At 39.2% G+C, this 23,190-nt stretch overlaps 1 protein-coding gene across 1 annotated transcript in view; it reads right to left on the reverse strand.

Annotated features, from left to right (window-relative positions):
- Tspan12 (tetraspanin 12) overlaps nt 1-23,190 on the reverse strand; it is a 62,244-nt gene that overhangs the window by 35,518 nt on the left and 3,536 nt on the right. Inside the window, exons 3-4 of the mRNA XM_051175733.1 lie at nt 13,218-13,300; nt 12,235-12,370 (exon numbers count right to left, since the gene is read on the reverse strand). Of these exons, the coding sequence (XP_051031690.1) occupies nt 12,235-12,370; nt 13,218-13,300 (219 nt within the window). The remainder of the gene's footprint in view (nt 1-12,234; nt 12,371-13,217; nt 13,301-23,190) is intronic.

Here is a 23,190-nt window from a genome sequence, read left to right on the forward strand (position 1 = left end):
CTGAAACTAGCAGGAGTCAGATTATCTTCTACAATAGCTTGTTTCAATAACAAAATCATGAAGCTTAAGATGCTATCATGAAGGTAACTTTATTCTGAGATGAATTTCTTTACTGATGAAATATATCTACATATGGGTATAATCAAATCGTATACACCAAAGTTGATGCAAAAATAAAAAAAATTTAGCATGTGTATACACAAATATGTATATATAGATGCACATGAATGTGTGTATACACATACAAATCATATATTATCTACATGTATTAATACAATTTACTACTCAAAAATTATAAGGCTATCATTTGTTTTCAATTAAACAATATTTTCAACTTATTCTTTGAAAATCCCATACACATAGAAATTTGGTCATTCCCACCTACCCCCTTCTGCCTGCTAACTACTCCATGATGGTCCCTCTCCAACCATGCTGGGATGTTCAAGATAACAGTATCTAATAGATGGTCCCTCTCCATCCATGCTGTAATGTTCAAGATAACAGTATTTCACAGCATTCCTCTCCATTCTGGATCTTTTTATTTTCATACATATGGTGTGTGTGTGTGTGTGTGTGTGTGTGTGTGTGTGTGTGTGTGTGTGATTCCCCAAAACCTGTATTCCATCTTTCATCTTTCCAGTTGCAAAATAAAAACCTACCAATACATATTTTTTAAAATGACCAAAAAAAATTCCCTTTTTCCTTTGTCACACTCTGGCTAGTTTAAGGCACAACCTTAATTGCCCTATCACCTCTCTAACTAGTCCGATCAGAAAGAAGCTCCATATTGTCTTTACTTTATAGCTTCAACTTTGGTCAGATTAGCTTCCTTCTGACAATAAAATTAATTCATTTTTACTTACATGTTACATTTTTTATGAGGAAGGACTAGACAGATGAGGGCCCAGAGCTCAGTAAACTGACAAAAGAAAGTGATTTTATTTCTTTTTTTTAATCTTTACTACTAACGATATTTTTTAAAAATCTTTCTAAGAAGGCAATATGTATTTTTAATGAAATATTTTAATTAATTTTCATTACTGGGGAAACTTACTTCCTAAATATTTTTTTTAACTTTTGTCTATCTAATGGAATTAACAAAACTAATCTTTGCCAAGAAAACCAGTGTTTTGAGCATGCTAAACCTAGTAGGATATTGAGAAGTGTAGAAAATGAATATTTTAATTACAGTAGTGTCTCTCAGTGAAAATGTGCTCTGTGTAAAATTTAACACTATTGCATTCAATTCTATAGTAAGAACTTTGTGGTATAGACTACGAACAAAAACCGAACCCCTACATGCAACATCAAAAAATAAGGTAGTTGTTATCCATCCAGGTTCTCCCATAATACCAATTGGAAAAGAAGTTTTCTCCAATAAAGCAACATTGTAATGTTTACATATATTTTGTGAGAAAATAAGAAGTAATTTGCCAAGTATCACCAACTGAACGAAAATGCTTCCTGATTTAAAAAAAAAAAAAAAAGTAAAAGTGATTGGGGATATCTCACTACAAGTGATAAACACTATAAAAATTATTTAAGTATACTCACCTCTCAATTTATAACCAACCAGTTAGATTTTATTTCATACATAAAATTCCACGTAACTTTAAACCACAAAAACCTGAATTGTGTATCTAGGAAATTCACACAAATTCTCCCAAATAAAGACAGTTTCAAAATACAACATGTCTTACTGGACATTTTAATATTTTAAAAACAGAGACCCTTTGACTTTTTCTCCCCGCTTCAGAACAACTCTTTGAACAAGCAAAGAGTTTGATGAAAGGCCTGCGTTCCCTAAATGATCAATGATAAACTCCAGTCTCTGCTCTGTCAAATACTGAGCTCTGTGAGGTTTCAGTGCTCAGTATCTTTATGTCAGTTGTTTATTTTTCCTCCCTCGGAGACTGCGGGTTTAAAAATATTATATTACTTATAGTTAGTAAATAAGAGAATTCCAGGGCCAAATATTTGTACAAGATAATGGAATGGTTTGCCCTTGTGTTAGGAATTCACAGGGGCTGAAATGCTAACAGCCCAAGAATACTTGCTGCTTAAAACACACATATACACACACACAGCCTCTGTTTAGATGGCACTCAACACAGAGTGGCAGCAGAGACAGGAGGGGGACATTCTACAGGCGCATCAGTCAGGTCTAATGTGGTCCTATAAAGTTTTCAAAGAAAGGGCAACACTGAATGTCCTTCCTTTGAGCAATCACCAACAGAATGCGTTTAATCTAGTTTTGGAAAGAACGAGGGTGGCTGAAGGAGCAACCTTGCAGTCCTGTAACCACATGAAATGGGCAGAAATCCAAGCTCAGGTAAATATTGGCATGCTGTGCTCTTACATGCATGCTTCATGTCACCTACTCCCTTTGCAATTTTGTTTTGACTGGTCTTTGCTGAGAAGATGTCTTTATCAAGGCTGTTGGTGAGCCTCACATCAATGTTTGCATCTCTTGATGAGTCCTGCCTGACTCTGGGGATCTGGCTGAGTGCTTTAAGTTCCTGGGGTAGGGGTGGGGCAATGACCTATATCATGAAAGGGAAGACATTAAGGTTCAGGCAATAAAACAGCTGGACACGCTAGAGAGGTCACTGTGTTATACAGCTTCTGTTCCCTTGTAAACTAGGTCAGCTCAAGTCTACAAGCATAGACAGATCCCAAATAATTTACAGGCTCTTCCTGAAGAGGCAATGGCTACAGATTATTGGGCTATTCATCAGAGTGGGAGAACCCCTGTTCACATAACCTGTGCATGAACACACAAATGGAAAGTGGCCTTAGACATCACCTAAGCAACATACACAAGCAAGGCTAGACATGACAGCCCAGAGCATGACCTCATGCAGACTCAACCAAATGTGCCAACCCTTTCCAAGCATGAGAGCGGCAGGCATCACCATGACAATAGCTCTAATAAGAGATGAAACTGGAAGGCTAAAGACATACTATTCAACAGGAAAAACACTAAAGTACAAAACTCAAACTGCTAATAACTTCAAAACCTTACAACCATGAGAACAAGTTCTCACATTATTTAACCTTTTTTTTTAGTTAATCTATCCAATTTACTTTGTATGCGCGCGCTCGAGCACACACACGCACACGAACACACACGCGCATGTTAGAAAGTTAAAAAAAAACCAAAAAACTTAGTCATAGCACATTCGCTTAGCATTCATGAAGCCCTGGGTTAAATCCTCAGTATTGCAAGAAAGCTTCTATTTTCCTAAATACACATAAGCAAATGTGTGTGTGTGTGTGTGTGTGTGTGTGTGTGTGTGTACATATATAATGAGTGGACAAGTTGTTCTTTCATAATTTTAACCTATTTAAGTAAATAATGTTATCTCCCTGAGTAAAAAATGTTTTCTTTAAAATAAATAAAATGAAACCACTGTATTATAATAAACTCACCAATATATCACACAGACAAATTAAGGTAGTCCCTCACACACTTGCCCAATCCTAAACCCCTATACATCTCAGTGACCTTCTATGTCCTTAGAATGGCCATTCTGCAGCCATGGAGCTTCACTTAGAGTGTTACTCACACTTTCATTGCCAACTGCCTTTTCATTCAGGTATCTCACACAGAAAAGAAAACCCTTCCATACAGTAGAAAGGCAAAGAAGCAGCTACATGAACAGAACTCTTGGGCTGCTGAAATGGCTCACTGGGTAAAGGCACGTCAGCCCCAGCACCCATGCAAATAGAAGGGGAAACCAAAGTCCAAGGTTGTTCTGTGACATCCTCATTCACACCCTAGCAAGTGTGAGCACACACACACACACACACACACACACACACACACACCATGCATACACACATACTAGGATAATAATAGCAATAAAAAAGGAAAACAATTCTTGACTGGCAGTCATGGTTGGAGTACAAAGGAGGGAAATCATGTGTGAACGGCAAAATCATTAAATCTCAAGTTCCCAAAATAGAAACCATTCAGTCTAAATCAGTGGTTCTCAACCTATGAGCCATGACCCCTTTGGGGTCACGCATCGGATATCCTGCATATTAAATATTTATATTATTATTCACAACAGTAGCAAAATTACAGTTATGAACAAAATAATGTTATGGTTGGCTGTCCCTACAACATGAGGAACGGTACCGAAAGGGTCACAGCATTGGGAAGGTTGGGAAGCACTGGTCTAGATGACAGCAGGAAGCGATTGAAGTAAACCACATGAATTTCAACACGATTTTAAAGAAATGCACTTCTGTTACAAACAAATACGTGGATAGAACAACACTGGAAAGTACTGACCTTTGAGGACCTACGTTCCGAAACAAACACATGATGGCAAAGTAAAGCATATACGTCATCTCCAAGTCAACTCATCCAAACCTCACTAACTCCATCTCAAGCAGCCGTTCTAACCAAATCCATACATAAATTAGCTGGTAGTACAACGTTGTTAGTGGTGGGAAATCTCCCTATGTTGCACAGACTAGACTCAAATTTGAAATCCACCCCCCTCGGCCTCTGAGTACCTGGGACTACAAGTATGTACCATCATGCCCTGCTGTCTATGGAACTGTTTTATCTGAGGCTAGAAAAATCCAAGAGCATACCAAACATGTACTACTATTGTACCTTCCAACAAGGTCTCCAGGTGCTCACTTGTCTCCACAAAATGTCTTAGGCCAGCATGCTATTTCTTGGTGTCAATTTAGCTAGATGGCTATATTTTTGCTATCAAATCTGCAGTAAAGACACCCAGACTGCTACAATTTTATTTACAATAGACACATTTAGAGCTAAAGGCACCTTGAGAGTATTAAAGAATCTCTTCTATTTTCTCTTCTGTCATTAAAAATCTATAAACAGAGCCCCCTTGGTCCATAGTGGCGTAGTCAGGCATCTTTGTCCATTCTGCTGAGCAAAAGGCCCCAAAGCAACTAAGAGCACATACTGATACCAGGGATATACGCTAAAGATGAGCTGGATGGCATCACTCCTCTGCTTAAAAACTACAGACTGCCAATCATGTGCGTGATATTCAGGACTATCTGCCCCTAACCCCATCCCAGCACCTACAGCCCATCTCAGCTGTACCTGGTACCAGCTCCCTATGATTTACATGTGTGCTGCTCCTAGCCACCAGGGGCTTCTAAATGTCACTAGATTTGCTCTGTTTATTAACATTTTCGTGTCTTTAAAGTTCTCTGCTCCCCACAGGGGCCTCGGTAGCCACTGCTCTGCCCCTGCCCACTAAGCTCCCCCAGCCCCTGCCTTTATCCTTAGCCCTCAGGTCTTAGCACAGATGCATGCTTGTATACCCTCCACAGAACAAGACAGTTGTTTCTCAGAGTTCTTCCCAAGTACTTTGAATCACACACACACACACACACACACACACACACACACACACACACACACACAGTTTATGGAATTACAATATTTTAATTCTTAAAAAGGAAAACCTCTAATTGTTCTGTTAGGCTTTCAGTCCATGCTTTCAGAACCTGAAACTCTACGATATTTCAAGAGGTGTTACCTGGGAGATGCCCTGAAATCGTTTGGATTTTTGCTTAATTTGAAATAACTCTTAAATCAGTAAGCATCAACTAATAAAAATCCCCATCTACTTGAACACTGTTTCTATGACATCTTCATGGATCCAATCATTTTGAGCAACTTTGTCGCTTCCAAGCTCTAAAGTTATAAAAACCCAAGTTATGACAATCTAAAGAAAATATTTTTAAAAAAAATAGTCACTTATTTTGGCATAAGTCCATGTATTGCTTAATCTAGAAGTACAACTATATTATTTCCACATTGAAATAAAATTCAAATAGTCACTTCTATCATTTGAGTTGTTAAGATTCATCTTAACCTACAAATATATAACCAGGGCCTGTTACCACTTTTTATCTGAGAGGGAATAAAGGTATATGGATACCAGTCTTTGAAAACTACATTTCTAAATAGATTTGCATTCATACTATTACTTAGTAGTTTGCAATCATTGGCCATTGCGCAGTTGATCTAAGCAGCTTATCCTTACAGGATTTAATTTTCTCACGTTTACCCTTCACTATTTGCCCCTCTTATTTTAAGATTCTGTGCACTCTCAAGGTTCTCTCAAGTCATTTAAAGAGCTACATGACTTTAAATGAATAGCTACCTCTTGGCGTTTGCCAAAGAAATTCAGAAAAGATGCAATACAGAAGCAGAGGAGAGGTCAGGAACATTTCACCATTGCTACCTTCCTCACCACAGGCACATGGAGCAGAAGTCGTGCCCAGCATGTAAAGGCCGGGAGATGGGTGCCACCACGCAGACACCTAACTTTAAACTTTCCATACACTAAGAGCAGTCGCTGGCTCAATGGATATAGGCTTATCTCTAACTAAAAAGTACCTCAAACGCATTAGGAAATGGTATGAAACAAAGTGCTTATTGTGACGGAACACACGTTGTTGTCTCTGAAATGCCCATCACAGGCTGCAAGCTCAGTGCATGTAATTATGGAGAGACAGGACAATGGGAAGGGGAAAGCAAGGAGAGGAGAACATGTTTGATACTTTGACTGGATTAGCAAGAGTAACTGTGGTAAAAGTCTTGGTAAAATACAAAGATTATATTTAAAATAATAAAGTGTGTAGGACTAATAGACAGAGCACAGTTAAGCATTGGGGGGAAAAAAAAGCATGGCCAGTGCAGCCAATCAGATGTATTCTAACAGTACCTTGCGGTGAAACACTCATGGGCTTTGCACACAGGTTGTATCTGAACACTAATCACAGCATCACCAGCTGCATGTCTTCAGACACACTACTTCTGCTCTTCCGTAACTAGCCTACCCAAAATGAATCATCAAGAACATTTTCTGAGAAGGCAAAGGTAAAACTGGATAGATGCTGAGCATGTGGAAAATAACACAGTGACCCTCAATTTAGAAGTCAAGCCTAAAGTCACTAGGTTCCGCAACTCCAAACTTCAAACCAGGTAAGAAACGTGCCACCTAATCGATTGATGTTCACTTGATAGCCTATGAATGGCTCTATAGCTAACAAATGTACATCTACCTAAGGGAAAACTTTAAACCAAGGCTTGTAGAAAACTTATGGCTATGTAAAGATACACTGTGGCTTTGAGCAGCGCTACTGAGGAAACTCCCTCCCCGCAAAGGTTGCTGAAGATTTCTCTGATCTCCATGAAGGAAATTGTTCAGAGCTGCTTCAGTCACTGCTTATTTTAAGGAAGCTTTTGAAATGCTTCCACAAACTCAATCATCTTTTTGCAAGTTGTCTGGAGTGAGAGCGTTGAAAATGACTCTTCCTTGAAAGAATCCACAGGTCCTCCCTGTGTGTCTACCAGCTTCATTTTGACCGGTCCGTGGCTACCTGCCATGTGCTGACTGGGAAGTAGAAACATTAGCTTTCCCTTCTGGCAAATGATGACCCGATGGTCGCATTCAGCTGCTGTTGACTCTGTAAGAGTGTGTGTCTGTTAGCCTGTTTACATTCCCCCTGAGCTGGCACAGCTTCCCTAATGCCTGCCTTAATAGCAGAGCGGAACTGCAATAGCAAATGAATTTCATTTAGTCTACTAGTAAAGCCTTGGGGAGTACCTATCTAAAGCTTAAAACCAATTTCCATTTAGCTTCAATTTCCCTGCGAATGCTGAAGGAATTTGTGTCACTGAAATTACTTGGAAAGTCACCACTGTCCAACTTTCTTTTCCCAATTATTTCTGACCTATGAGAAATGAGTATGTTCTCACAATTAGAATTTAATTACTCTTAATCTATTCATAGGAATATATGTTCCTGGGGCTGAAGAAGTAACTGCATGGTTAAGAGCACTTTCCACCCTTATAGAGGGCCTCGGTTTGTTTCCAAGAACCCATACATGGAGGCTCTCAACTGATTGTAGCTCCAGTTCCAGGGGATCCAATGCCCTCTTGGACCTCTGCGGGTACCAGGCACACGCACAATACACTTATGTACGTGGAGTCAAATACTCACACACATAAAAATGAGTCTTTTTTAAAAAATAGAAATATAAAGATATGTTCTTATTCTATGGTAGTTTCATACTTATTAAGATCAAATCTAGGGCTGGGCTGTAGCATGTATTACATAAACAAGGCCCTGCCCCGGGGGAGGGGAAAGAAGGGAGGAAGGGAGGGAAGAAACATTTGTAATCAGAGAGAGTAAGGTGTCCAGAAACAGAATGGTCACTTAAACCTCACACACACAAGTAATATTTTGGTACATGTATATTCTGAACTTTTCATGTTATATACTCACATAAAAGTATCCATTATTTATCTTAAATTTAATTATACAATTTGTGTCTTATTGGGAACCTTAAATACTCTTGCATCTATACACCAATAATTCAATACAAGGGTTATGTTAATGAGCATTCATCAGAAGTTTTTAATAGGTAGCCTGTTTGTTTACAGATAGTTTGGTTTAGTGTCTTTAGGGTGGAGCATGGCAGGGACAGCTTGGTTAAAAGGGTTTGTTTGGAAGGAGACCCTGAAATTGTTTTAAATTGGACAGTTGGATAATGACACTTTTACTTTACTTGAATGGGATCCCAGTCCAACACAGGTCCTGTTTTCGTAACTATTCAAGAGACACATCAGCTCTTAGAAATATTAGTGGTTTTGACAAAAGTAATGCAAAGCAAAATTGCTTTTTCACACTAATCCGGCTTATACGACTTACAAAGAAAAAAGAAAACTGAACTAAGTCCTAATACAGGGAGACAGACAAATTAGAGAAACACATTGTGCATACATAAATATTTATATCTTAAATAAAAAAGAATGAACCTCCAGTTAGTTTTCCCAATTAGGATAAAAGGCAAAGAGGCATCAAAGAAGAAACCATAATGATTGTTCCACAAATATTTACTCAAGACCTAACAATGTCATATTCTCCAGACTTGACCCCTCCCCCTTAACCAAGCCCTTCCCTCTGTAATCTAAACCTTCCCCACAGCCAAGCTCATCCATCTACTCTCACAGTATCCCATGGTCCATCTTCAGTCCAAGGTGCTGGCAACTCTCTAGCGCCATTTTAATGTCATGGCCTTTCATGACTGTGACTGTAACTGTAACTGTGCTTAATAAACATTTATTCGAACAAAGTATGGTAGTTTTGACTGATTTTACATAATAAGAAATTTATGACCAGGCCAACTCACTGGAATTCCAAGTTGGAGAAAAAGCCTAGTGAGAATTGGCCTTGGCAATCAGAAGCGCCGAGGGTTGAATCGCAGCCATAGTCCTCACCCTTCAGTGACCTTGGGCTGGCTACTGAGCTCTCTAAGCTTCATTTAACATTTAGTTGTCAGAGACCACTGCTACCATGTTTGCTAAAATGTTTTGCATTCTGCAATACACACTACAAAAAAAAAAAAAAAAAAAAAAAAAAAACTTAGGAAAAGTCAGTATTTATACAGTAACACAGCAAAATGCAAGTAGTAGAACTCTACGGTGTCTGGCATGAGAAGCATCTTAGAAATATCACTACTTTTCTTATTGTCACTATTATTTCAGGAGGTAACATTTCAGATAAGCCTTGATGGAACACTAATGGCTAGACAAAAGGGTTAAGGCAAGAATTCTTAAAGAGACAAGAATAAACGCAGGGAAAGGGAGAAGAAAAACTCCCCAGAGATTAGAAAATACACCTTAACTAGAGAATAATGAAGTAGGTATGAAAGCTAAAACTGGCAGATGAAGGATTAAAGATAGAAGGGTTTGATGCACGTTCCAGATGCTTGTAAAACCTTCACTTCCCAATGGGGAGACTATCAGAGTCTTAGAGCGTAACAGGATTAATGCAATCATGGTTGTGTTGTCTTAACTGAAGTACACTGGGCTAAAATAGGCAATAGTGGAGGCAGGAAACTCCATCCTGAGAGCTTGTACAAGAGCTAACCGAAAAGGAGCAGAAAAGGGGGCTGAGTTCCTGCAGTTGGAGAACCAAGACCCATAGGGACTGGCTGTGTGTGACACAGGAAGCTTGGGGAGGAAGCTGCGGGATAAACAGCTTGAGAAACAGCAGATACATATTAGTTGGGAGTGATGGACCACTGGGAGTTAAGAGCACAGTTTATTTTTAGCAATGGAGATGTGCTTGGGTCTACACAGAGGAAGGTCTAGAAACTTGCTGTGAGTAGTGCAACTATAATGAGAATGAAGACTGGACTACCAAAGAGTTGACAGAGAAGGAACCAAGATGTAGGTGGCACCACTCTAAGCAGTGATGGCTCAAAGGTGCCTCATGAAAAAAGAACACAAGCAAACATAAAAGGGAGAGGAGGCAGGAAAGGGCGATAAAGAGGATGTGCTCAACATCACTACTAAAGCCCTAGACCTGTGCTGACCTTTAAGGCTGCCCTTGAAGCTGTTCCTCTCTGAACTCAGAGTACCCACTGCAAGCCCTAATAGAGGTCTTATCAGAGAACAGTGGAATTATCCATCTACCATGTGCATTGTTCTGATGGAAAAAAAATGTAGCATTTACAAGCTCAATAAATATTTAAAGAATCAGTGAATGAATAAGTGAATGCCTATAGGACCTCAGTCTTCCATGCCACTGTGTATTATAAGGCCTTTTCCTACATCACAAACTAGACACTCATTCACAATTCTGGGTCAAATATGTCAAGGAGCAGACTGAATTACTCTACTGGATTCTTTTGCTAGCATTGAGACAGCCTAATGGGATACATCAATGGTTTTTAAAATGTGTTCTCAAAAGTTTTTGTGGTTCCATAGTATACCTGGACCCCCCCCCTTCACCTCATACCACTTTCCAAGGACAATCCAGAGTAAAAGTTGGAAAGAAGCAGAAGATACCAATCACACTGAAACTGGATATAAAAGAAACTGGTCTTGAGAGAACATTTTATCATTGTGGTTTTTAGGAAGGCAGCTGTGGTTTTCTTACCTCTGAAATGCATTCTCACAGTATTCAGATTATAGGAGACGTGTATGAAGTCAAGCACATGAGTTCTTAAACTTCCCCAAGTGTCTTAAAGACATCATAAGAACACCATAATCTCTGAAACCCTTCTACCATTCTCCTTTTCTCTAGGGCCCACGTGTGAAGGAGGGTGCTAAGCACATTTTCCATTCCATGAGCATGGCTTATTTTCTACAACTTTTGTTTTCTATTCTCCAACCTGGGAGATACTCTCCAAGGAACATACCGATAATTTATTCAAGGCTGTGACATTCAGAGCTTAATTCGGCTTCACACTAAGATTCTGTTTGAATTGGCATGGCTGGGAGGCTGGCAAGCGTAGACTTGAGCAAGCTGGCTGTGGTAAGCCAATCTGTACTCACTCCTCCCCAGTCCTGCATTCGGTGATGTCATCTGGGTAACTTGAAGTCAGTCATGCTGGGAGTTTTTTTGCCTTATGGAAATACTCTAAGTGCTAAAAAGTAGTTCCTTCATTCAGCCCAAAGATCCAGTTAGCCAGCAAACTACTCATTTTGAAACCTACTACGAAGAAAGAAACATAGTCGATGCATTAATTTCTCTGCAGTCTCTGATAGCTGCAACTTACATGTGAGCAGGCTCACTGCCTGGTGGCACAAGAATGCTACTTTTAGTATTCTTTTAGAAATGCATGTGTAAACTATTTTAATTGACTCTCATTTTTATTTTTTAAAGTTAGCCATCATTATTTATAAGATTAATTATAGAAGCTGAAGAAGTAAAATCAATTTAAGAAGCAATTTGGCACAACTCTTTCAGAGGTAAAACAAAAACAAAATAATAAAAGAATAAAACATTTAGATTAAGGAAACTAAGACTCTTGTACCCACCAGACAATATAAGGCAGTATGGGGATGGCAATGTACCATCCATCTCGTCTCACCACCTGAATTTCTAAATAGGGTAGCCAGGTGGGTTGTTTGAAAGAGAGAGGTTACATTATGATGGAACTCTGACCCTGAAGGGAGGAGGGAATATACCACTAAAAAAATATTATCAAAACAAAATATTGTCAAAAACAGAGCAGAAGTGAAATATTTAAATGGTCTATGTTATCTCTCTGCACATATTTGTGCCAAAGTCATCTCATATAGAAAGAAAGGTCCGGTCTGACAGGATGTTGTTATGACCACCTCTTGGAGTTGCTAATACAGTTATGGACTCATAGCAATGCGTTATCATGCAATTCTTTAAGTATAATAAAGAGAAGGTATAAACACTGTACCCATGCAAGAAGCAACAGATTCCTTTTCACTGTCCCACAATATCCTAACATTCCCACGATGATAAGGAAACAGCAAACAGCAATCATGACCGGGTGAACGACGGGGAAGTAAGTCAATATGACTGCCTCTTCTACCCTAAAAGAGGAAGATCATATCACAAGATAAATAGATCATTATCAAAAGACCAAAATGCTCCCCAGACCCAGACACTGAACAAATGCCACTGTGAGCTGTGGTTCTGCAAATTATCATCCTTCAAAAGCTGGTGACTTGTCACTTTGTGTCTATTTGCTTGCTTATTTTATCTTTGTTTTGGTTTTTATGTAGGTGTTAGCATTTCTTCCCCAACACATTTTAATTATAGGCTCCAAAGCACCAGCCTATAGAAACCAAGGTCCCAACCAGGGGAATTGACCTCTTCTCTGATCTCGGAGTCTCTACAGCACTTTTCTTCTTTCTGATAACTAATCATTTTCTAATGTGAGGGGAACAGGAATACATAGGAAAACTGGAGAACAGGAGAAGGTAAAGTAGGGACTTTTTGCTAGGACATATGAAGTCATTAATCAGAGCCTGTGATGTGATCATAATGAAACTTAGCCATTATTCAGTGCAGTGCTTGTACGCTCTGCTGTATTACAGACTTTTCGAAAGGTTTCTTCTCACTTGATCCGTACTGTGATTCAGAGTGGTACATAGTAAAGTCTCCACTCACAGACAAGGACAAGCCAGACAGACAACTGGTTTGTTACTAACCATAGAACTGTCCATGCAAATGCACTGTTACCTGATGTCCTGCAAGATTAGTAGTTTTCCTTAATAAAAATGTGATAATAAATGTAAATTTCAGCAAATAAGTTGCTGGTGCAGAAAAATGTCTTCTACAAATGGTGGAGGAGAAGAGCTCAATGAACAGGTCAGAGCAAAGATGTTTAAAAGTTGGGATCTGGGTAGAGCAAGTGAAAGAATTCAATAGACCAACCTTGTTTCTGCAGTTAAAGTCAAAACATTATTCAGGTAGTCCCTCATCCAAGCAGAAACGGCCAAGACACTGATGGACATTAACTAAAGAGAAGAAATAACAAACTGGTTACCAGAGATTTATGCAGTATTCACTTGAAGGTTAACAACCGTAAATGGAGACTTTGCTATATAATTTTCATGCTTTTCTTAATAACCTGTTGGCTTTCTATTGAATTTTACTGGTACCATAAATATCTGGCTAATCCATTTAGTAATCACACATACACTAAATAGAATATCTGCAAATAAGATACAGACAAATGAACTTTTAAGTGGGTGCTATCAAGTTCAGTGAAGAAATTACCTAAGAACAACTTAATTTTTAAATCTATAAGATGAACTTAAAATCATCATTCTTAAACACAATGAAGCAGTTAAATATGGTTCCTGAACAATTAAATATTGTCAAAAAGGTTACAGGACCTACCATAAAAGCTTCTATTGACTAAAACCCAAACAAAGTGAACATTAGAATAATAATAATAATAATAATAATAATAATAATAATAATAATAAATGTAATGGTTTGAAACATCAATATGTTCCAAACTCAAGGATGATCATTATAGCACGATGAACACCCAAATGACTATTCAGAAAATGACATGAACCTCTTATTTATTCTTATTCTATTTTTCTTATACAAAGTAAAGGCAGAACCAAAGACTGAGTCAGATTTTTAAAAGCAGAATTTCTAGTTATACACGTAGCCATTATACTGCAGTAGCACCATTTAACAACTTCTCCTGAAATAATGGTGCTATACAGGAAATTCCTCAACACCAGACAAAATTAGCAGATCAGAGGTTCTTAGCCTTGTCTGTACATTAGAGTCACCTAGGACTCAAACATTTCCTGAACCCACAGTAAACCAGCCCTGGAGTAGGGACAAAGTGGCATTGGTGTGACAGATTGACAGTCATTCCGATTCATTGGCTGGGCTGAGGATCACTGTAGCCATGAAAGAAGGATGTATAGCAGGGAAATATCAGACTGCAGATACGAGACCCACCCGATTCATCTAGTTCAATAAAAGATACAATCAGACACTTTAGTTCTCATGATCTGAGCAATCAGCGGTAGCCAGAAATATATGTATTGTTACCAAAAAAAAGTCAAGCTTAAACCCAGTTAAACATCCAACTGCATCAGTAACTGACCACAAACTACAAGTTCTAGCTCTAACCACCACTTCTGGGATACAGTAAGGAAAATCAAAACCATGAGATTATTTTACAAAACAAACAAAATTGTTTCTTCAATTTATAAAAAGTAGATATTGCAATATAAATTTTAAAAAAGAAAGGGAAATCTATTAAATATTAAAAGGAGTTCAAGAGATTGCCCAATGTAATATGCTTACCTGCTTTGAACTCTGACAAATCAATTGCAAAGAAATTCACAGAAAACTGGAGAAACATTGATCAGATGTCTTAAAATACTAAGAACTTGACTATTCTTTTAGGTATGAATACAAATTCAATGTATTTTCAAGATCCCTTACTTTCTAGAGCTCTGCTGTGAATTGGGGATGAAATTTAACTATGACTGAGAGGCAGTAACAAATAGCCATGCCCTGCCGGGAAGGTTACCTGAAAGTGGAGGAGGCTATGTTGGCAATTTCAGACATTGAGTAATGAGAAATTATTAGTGTTTTAAAATCTCACAACTCAAAAATGCAAGGAAAAACTGTAAGGATTCAGGCATTATGCTGGCCTGCCCCTGTCACTTGGCAGAATGCACTCAGGCAGTACTCTGGTCAGCCAAAGATTCCATGAGTACTTGTCTGCAGGCAGGTATAATGGACCCCTTTAAAGTCAGACCCCTGCCCACTTATGACCGATCTCTCTCTCTCTCTCTCTCTCTCTCTCTCTCTCTCTCTCTCTCTCTCTCTCTCTCTCTCTCTCTCCCTCCTGCTTTCAGTTAGCCACCAACAACCCCCTCCCCTTTCTCTCTCCCCGTCTCTCCTCTTCTGTTCCCAGTGTCTCTATGTCTCTTCCCTTCTCCCTCACTCCCTTTCTAGATAAACTCCTCATTTAAGCTCTATCTGCCTGGCGTGTTATTCCCTCCTTGCCTGGGTCACCCTCACATATCACATTATAAATTTTACTCTCAATATGGCAAGACTAGCCATTTGGGCAAGATACTGCTCTTGTCTGGACTGTTTGACTTTATGCTGTATAAACTGGACATGCAGGACCCACTGGAAAGTGACTGCTAAAACAAGATGTATAGTACTACAAGGTTCCTACTTCATGGAAGAGTCTGCCAGACAATCTGCAGGACACAGAGAAGTGACTGACAAACTGTCAATACAGGTGGACAGTTTAAAGTCTGCCAGACACACTATATGGCCTATTGGCTGAAGATGGAACATTACAGAAAAACTTCAGGTGACTGACCAGGTAGCGAGATGTCTCTGTCATTTCTAGAGTTTATACATTATCCTTCTGTGGTTTTTTGATGGAGTTGAAGACAGATAATTATGGTTATAGTTTTCCTAAGTTAGGATTAAAGATAAATTACATATAGCACTTTAGACTCACAAAGATAGGATAGATGATGAAATATTTTCTTTAAATTTTGCTAAATGTTAATTAACTAAACATTGTTAACTGTGGTTCTTATTTGATAACTGTTTTGCTATATGTTTTGCTATGTTAAGGTTAAAACCCTTTTATTTTAGACAGAAAAGAGCAGATGATGAGAAATAGCATTCTGTAAATATGTTTCTCGTATTGGTTAATGAATAAAGCACTATTGGCAAATAGAAAGGCAAGATAGGTGGGACTGGGAGACACGGAGGATTCTGGGAGATGTAGTAGAGTTTCAAGATGTAGAGACTTGGAAGAACAGCAGTCCAGACCCTCTCTCCAGTAAGGTAAAACCATGTGGAAACTCTTAGATGGATAAAAATGGGTTAATATTTTAAGACAGAGCTAGCCAATAAGAAATGCTAGTAACAGGCTAACAGCTTTATAGCTAATGCAGTGTCTCTGTATTATTTGGGGCTGATGCAGCTGTGGGACCAGGCTGGCGGGAAAACTCCTTGTAACACTTTTTCAAAATGTGTCTTTGTTTTTCTTAAACATAGTATGTTTAAGTATGACTTAACCAGATTTCTAACAATTCTGGCATTCTGATGAACATCCATTATTTTCAGAGTTAATGCTGAGGAAAGGGTTATCTAAGATGGTAATGAGTCTGAGCTGATGCAGACACTGACCTCGGAAACTGGCTCTCTAGATGTAGCCTCCAAGGTGAGCTCATGTCCTTGCAAAGGGCTCTCTGCTGGGAAGCCAGTGGGGAAATTTACCATCTCATCATTGTTTACAAATCTCTATTCCATATCTTTCATCTCACAGCTACCTGACTATATGTGGATCTTTACCTTGTAAATGTCACAGAGATAGGATACTTCATTATTTTAAATTATTTTGCACCTATAAAGAACTCTTTTGTTGCTCTACAAAGTATGAAATAATCTTCAGATCTCCATCTTTAAATGTCTTTCTTTTTACTTTTTAATCATTTTGAGAATTCCCTACACTAGTATAATGCATTTTGACCATATCTGCTCCTTGTTCTCACCTGTCCAACTCATCCTTATGTTTCTTAGTTCATTTTGAACATCACAGTCTTACTGTGTAAAACTTATTAACAGTTGTTGCCACTAGACACAGTTTTCTACAGAGAGAGAGAACGAGAGAGAAATGAGAGAGAGAGAGAGAGAGAGAGAGAGAGAGAGGAACAAAGAGAAAAAGAAATTCATTTCTTTTGAACATTTATTAAATGACAGGATGAATAAAGCATTGGTTTTGAAGTCATTATTCCATTCAAAGAATATGCAATGACCGTGGCCAGGTACTGTGCTATGTGCTAGAGACACACTAATGAGAAGAAACTAACACTATCTCCGAGATGCAATTAATTGAAGGAAGAGGACACATATCACCAACTCATCAGAGGTGTGAATGTGCATACAGGAAAGAAATAGTAAAAGATGCTTTAACAACTCCTTTTGGGTTGCCTGACCTAATCCACAGGGTCAAAGGGACTTCTCTAAGGTAGCTGAGATCTGAAGAGCAATGTCAAGTTAATTAGGAAGGAAAGGGACAAAAAGAACTTTGCAGTCAAAAAGAAGAGCAAAGGTGTTCCAGAGTGGAAGACAAGTTCAGGAAAGGGAAATCACCCCTGGTGGGAAGGCACACGCAGGCAAGAGTCAGATAATAGCTTTGGAAGCTGCCTGGTGGTGTGTGTCCTTGACCATGATGACAATGGGAAGCCACTGAACTCTAAACTGGAACTAGAATCCCATTTCTGTAGCTTTTCAGCCAATGACACTTGTTATGACAATATTTGTTTTTCCCCCCTTTTAAATCATCATAAAAACAAAATCACTTTTGACCAGTTTCTCTTAATCTTTCTCAATGTAAGAATCTAGACTGTGGACGTCTACCAGGCAGACAGCACACAGAGCCACTAGACAGCCATGCACAATCTTAGCATGTCTAAAACTGATCTCTGCTCTGTTCCTTTGTCCTCCTCATGGTGTTTACAAGCCTAGTGAATGGAATAATGAACCCTTCAATCACATCGACTGGCAACTTGGCAGAGAGCCCGAACCTCTCCCTCTTCCTCGCTGGACATTTAATTAGTTTTGAATCCTTTGCATGGTTCCTGAGAGGCATCTGGCAAAACCCTCCCCATTTCCTGCTGCTTCAGACTAATTCAAGCCCCCATCCTCTCTTGTCATGATGTCATCTTTATAAGGTATCTCTGCAGTTCATAGACTCCTATGCCACAATACAGGATCAGGCATGCTTCAGCATATAGCTGTCCCTATGCCATTCCCTAACTCCTACTGCCTTTTCCCTTATCTCCCTTCTAAAGAATGAAGTTCAAATGACTGCAGAGATCGCACAAGGCACTCTTACTCACTCCTTAACCTAGTTCTTCTACTCTGTTTGCTGCCAGCTCCTCCCCACAGTTGAACAATGATGGAAGTCCTTGCAAAGGGCACCACACACATCTCCCAAGGTCCCATGTCTGCTTTTCCAGTTGCCTCTGCCCCACAATGACAGTCCTCAGGAGCAAAGTAACCTCCACTTCTCCTTGGACACCAGCCCAAACACCAGTTAGAGGGGAAAGACTGTCTCCAGGCTCCCTCTGTACCCACAGCACTCTGAATGTTCTTGCTACGGTCCTGGGGAAGCCTCTGTCTCATTTCCTATTTTACCTGCCCATCTGAAGAGTACATACCCAGTAGAGCCAAATACCATTTAGGTGAGTAAATGGAAAAAGAAGTAAACTAGATGGAAATGTTTTCTGCTTTCTAAGCAAGCTGAGATCTTCAGCAAAAAGACAGATGCTCTAATAGAACTAAACTTCCCATGCTGGACATTTCTGTAGGGAGATGTCATCCAAATGACAATGTAATGATTTACAATGCAGGTTAGAAACTTGGACAGGAATGTTTCGAACTGTAAACTTTACAGTCTATTCTGTCTCACTATGTTACCCTGACAGGTGTCTAGCAAACATTGCACCCAGAACACTAGCCAAAATAAATATCAACACAAAGCCGGCTACCACAGCAAGCAAGCACCTTTGAAAATAAATGGCTTAACTTCCTGAAAATCATCTCGTCCTCAAAGAGTGGTTTTATTCATGGAAGTTAGGAACATAACAGAAGGTGCAAACAGAACATGGCCACACCAAGGAACTAAACAAAAAAGAGACTGAATCTCTTCAATAAGTCACCCTGACGTTACATAACTTAGAAGTGTAAATTACAGGTACAACTCATATTCTTAACTCAATTGTGGTACTTTCTGTGAATTCTCCAAATTAGTTTTTATTTTGTCTTAGACTTATATTTCCTCTTTTTGACTAAGCATATAAAATACTATATTATTCTAATTTATGAATTTTGCACATATAGATCAAATCAGGGACATAACTATTCTGATTCAAATAATCAGAAATATCAAATGTGTTCTATTGAGAACATGGTCCAATTTCTCTGGAATATAATTATGGGGGTTAGGAGTATTAAGTCAAGTTTTTCTTGTATATTGGAACTGTGCATGTATCCACATTTTCTAAGTTGTGTTATGAAGCATATATCTATAGTTCACACAAACTAGGCCACTGTCAAAAACAAAGCTTTTAAAATTCTTCAACTGTTTGCATAAGTCATGGAACATGGCAGTGGCACAGATTCTTTGCAAGAGTGACAGATGTCCAAAACTACCTTCCTGAACTTCCCTTTGTGTGTCAAATCTGTTAGCAATGACAGAATGTCAGCAAGGTCTAGATCTTAGTTCTCCTGTCTCCACAAAGAACACTCAGACAAAGCACCCAGGCTTTCAGAAGCTCCATCTACTCATCTTGTAAATCCTGAGAGTGAGTCAAGAGCTTTGCTTCTTTTAAAAAAAAAAAACTGACTTTTTATTTACTTAAAAGTTAAATAAATTCTTGCTGGTTTGGAGGCCAAAGCTACATGTCCCCATGATACCTCTGCCCCTGCCCTGCATACCTTCTCTCAGCTTCTCTTGTAGGAGTAGATGACAGAAACAAAGAGAACACACAGATAAGACTATTTGTCAACATCTTCAAAGAACAGATAATGTTAATAATGGCCAGAAAAGATAGAGAAATGACCTAAGGGCATAACTTAAGCACAGACTCCATCAATCAGAAGTGGTAATCAATAGCATCAGAACAACAGTTCGGAATGAGGGTCTTCATACATCATCTCTCCCTGCTTACAATGACTTTCCTTCCCTGGACCAGAGAGGCTCACTTTTAAGTCTCCAGTGTTATGATATAATTAGCGGAGACATCACCATTCTCAGACTCACACTGGTTTACAAGAGAATGAATACAGTCACAAAAGAAAGGCAGAAGGTTTCGATCTGCACTACAGTTGATAATCTGGGGCAGTCAACTCTACCGTCCCAGGATGGGTAAAGGACCCAATGTTCCTGTCTCCAGTAGGAATGGAGGTAATCCAGAATCTACATCTACTCCACAAAAGCATTCCATGAAGCTTGCAGGGACTCAAGGCCATGACAAAATATAACTATATTTTGGAGGCAAACTCTTCTCACTTGCCAAGAGGGCAACCTTTTAAGGAGCGTGTGGTAGAAAATCTCGCTACACATGCTGATGTCCAGATAACGCAAGGGGAATTCCTTCCGGTCCTCCTGTTGCTTCATCTATATTCGCAGCCCATTCCTAAACCCCAGCTCACCTTTTAGTTCTTCTAGGTCTCTTTTCAAGTTTAGTCGGGGAAAGTCCACCCTTAGCATCTTTTAAAATGGTAAGCCAGCCCCAATGACACTCACATGATAAGTGAAAAGGAGGCTAAACATTACAGAAAGGGTATCACACTTTTAGAAAATTACAAATATACAATTTGTGAAATACGAGTGTTTGTCATTTTCCTAAACTTTCTAAAGGAAATCATACTATTCCTACTTATAATACAGGCACAGACACACATCACCTAAGGACAGTGTCCATATCAGAAAGCTACAGTCATTTTTAAAACAGAAGAAAACTTTCATTTTTTTTTCCAAGTAACATGCCCTTCGAACAGAAAGAGTGTGACGCTTCAGATAAAGATAATAACCCCCCTTTGGTGTCTTGGGCACTAAGCAGCAGAGATCCAGTATCAATCACTTCCTATAAGCTGCACCCACACAGCTGCACAACACCCATGCAACACCAGGCATCCGGCAGCGGAGTCAAGCTCCTCCGTAATGAGGAAGACACTCAGCAGATGGCAAGTCAGAGTGACAGCTCTTCGGGAATGAAGAGAATACAGAGCACTGGGGTCTGAGGACCTGTGGACTGTCTTCCTCTTAAACACATGGACACCTCATACTTAACAAAAGATCTTACAAAAGTCAAGATCTATGCTTTTCCTTAAAGACTGTTCAGTTCTGAGTGTAGCGAAACAAAAATTACATGGGCTAGGTTTTCCAAATTAGGATGTATTGTTTTCTGCAGAAAGAAAAAAAAATCACTGTAGGGAGAAGGGGATTGAGTGACAATGCAATACTCAAAAGGTATAAGTTTGTTGATTTAAAATATGAATCGTAAAAGGTTCTACTTTGGAGCCCTATGGGTGGCAAGGGAAGGTGTGTCAACTTGCAAAAAAAAAAAGAGAGAGAAACAATCCCTTCTCCATCATCAGGATGTGAAGTCTGATTTAGGAAATGGGATGCAGATACCCCATCTTTTTGTCCTCCTTGTAATGCCAGCGGTAACTAGTAGCCAGCACTTGCCCCTGCTGGTGAAGAAAGGGAATAGCTCAGACCAATATGTGACAGAGGGTCGTCATTAACATGTTGAGAGCTAGGGATATAATTGAGCGGCAGAGCACTTGCCTGGCATGTCTAAGGCCTTCAGTTCAATTCCAGAATACATGTTTGAGCATGTGCACATGCACATGCGCACACAGAAACACACACACATGCACATGCACACTCACAAGGGGAGCTGAGCCTGAAGTTTAGCAGCACTGCTCAGGTGATTTTCCCATACTCTGGACTGAGAGGCGGGCTCTGGACTGAGAGGCCAGCTCAAGAGGGTGTGGAATAGCTTACATTCCCCACTGTGTTTTCTTGACATCATTGCAAGTGCATTCAGCGTGGTTCCCAGCAGTATAACTTTTCTATTTTCTACATATGCAGAAACAAACAACTCCCAGACCTGGACTTCCTGTTCTGATGCTTCCGAGAGAGTTACTAAGTTACTGAACTCATCTGAACACTGCTTTCCTTATCAAAAAAAATAAGCAAATAAATAAATCATTTAAAAAAATAAAAGGAAGGAGAGCTGGTTGTTGGTGGTGCACACCTTTAATCCCAGAACTCAGGAGGCAGAGGCGACAGATCTCTGTGAGTTCAAGGCCAGTCCGGTCTACAGAGCTAGTTAGTTTCAGGACAGTCTCCAAAACAATACAGAGAAACCCTGTCTCAAAAAAAAGGAAAAAAAAAAAAAGAAGAAGAAGGTGAAAAGAAGCTGAGTATGGGGCTGTGATGAAAACTAGAGAGAACATACAAGCCCTCCTAGAAGCTGGTCACAAAGGAAAATATTTTGCTTTATATTATTGTATTGCCAGCTTTCCCAAAGTTAGAATAATCTTTTTTTTCTTACCTGATATTTGTTTTTATTTTTGAAACAAAGTTGCATTTTGTATGCAAGAGCTAGCTTAGATCTCAGCATAGGCTGAATTTCAATTTACAGCAATCCTCCTGTATCAGCCTTACTATTGTTAGGATTGCAAGCATGAGTCATGAGCCATCCTGCCTGGTCACAGATATTTTTAACTGAATGAAAAAAAAAATCCTAGTGCTGGCACTACATCTCAGTCAGGAAAGGCTTGCCACACAAGCCTAAATACCTAAGTTCAACTGAATCCACATACCCTGTGATGTCCACCCACCAGGCTATGGTATTGGCAGCAGACACTTCACCCCTCACCCCCTACACACACACTATAACAAATCTTAAAGTCTATATGGAAAAAGAAAATAACCAGGACAAAAAGTGTCAGTGCTATAAAAGAACATATACCTATCTACAAAAAAAAATTCTATAAAAACATCTTTCACTAATGTGTTAACAACAGACAAAATTAACAAGCAAGGGGGGAAACCTCAGTAAGGACAAAATTAAGTACAAGAAAGTGCATCAAAATTATGTGTAACTATGTATGCAGGTGGTGTTTCTTGCAGGTATTGGGAGAGATTAAAAAAAAGAATAATAACATAATACTTTAAATTTTCAGATTGGTCAAGACTGAAAAGCACAGTATTCCTAAGAAGGTGGCAAGGGATACCTTCATACAAATCGTAACGTACATTGATGACTTTGTTTCTAAGCTGTAGAATGCTCAAACAAGGTTACTGGATCAA

Source organism: Phodopus roborovskii, unplaced genomic scaffold, assembly GCF_943737965.1.
Source record: "Phodopus roborovskii unplaced genomic scaffold, PHOROB, whole genome shotgun sequence".
NCBI classification, from domain to species: Eukaryota; Metazoa; Chordata; class Mammalia; order Rodentia; family Cricetidae; genus Phodopus; species Phodopus roborovskii.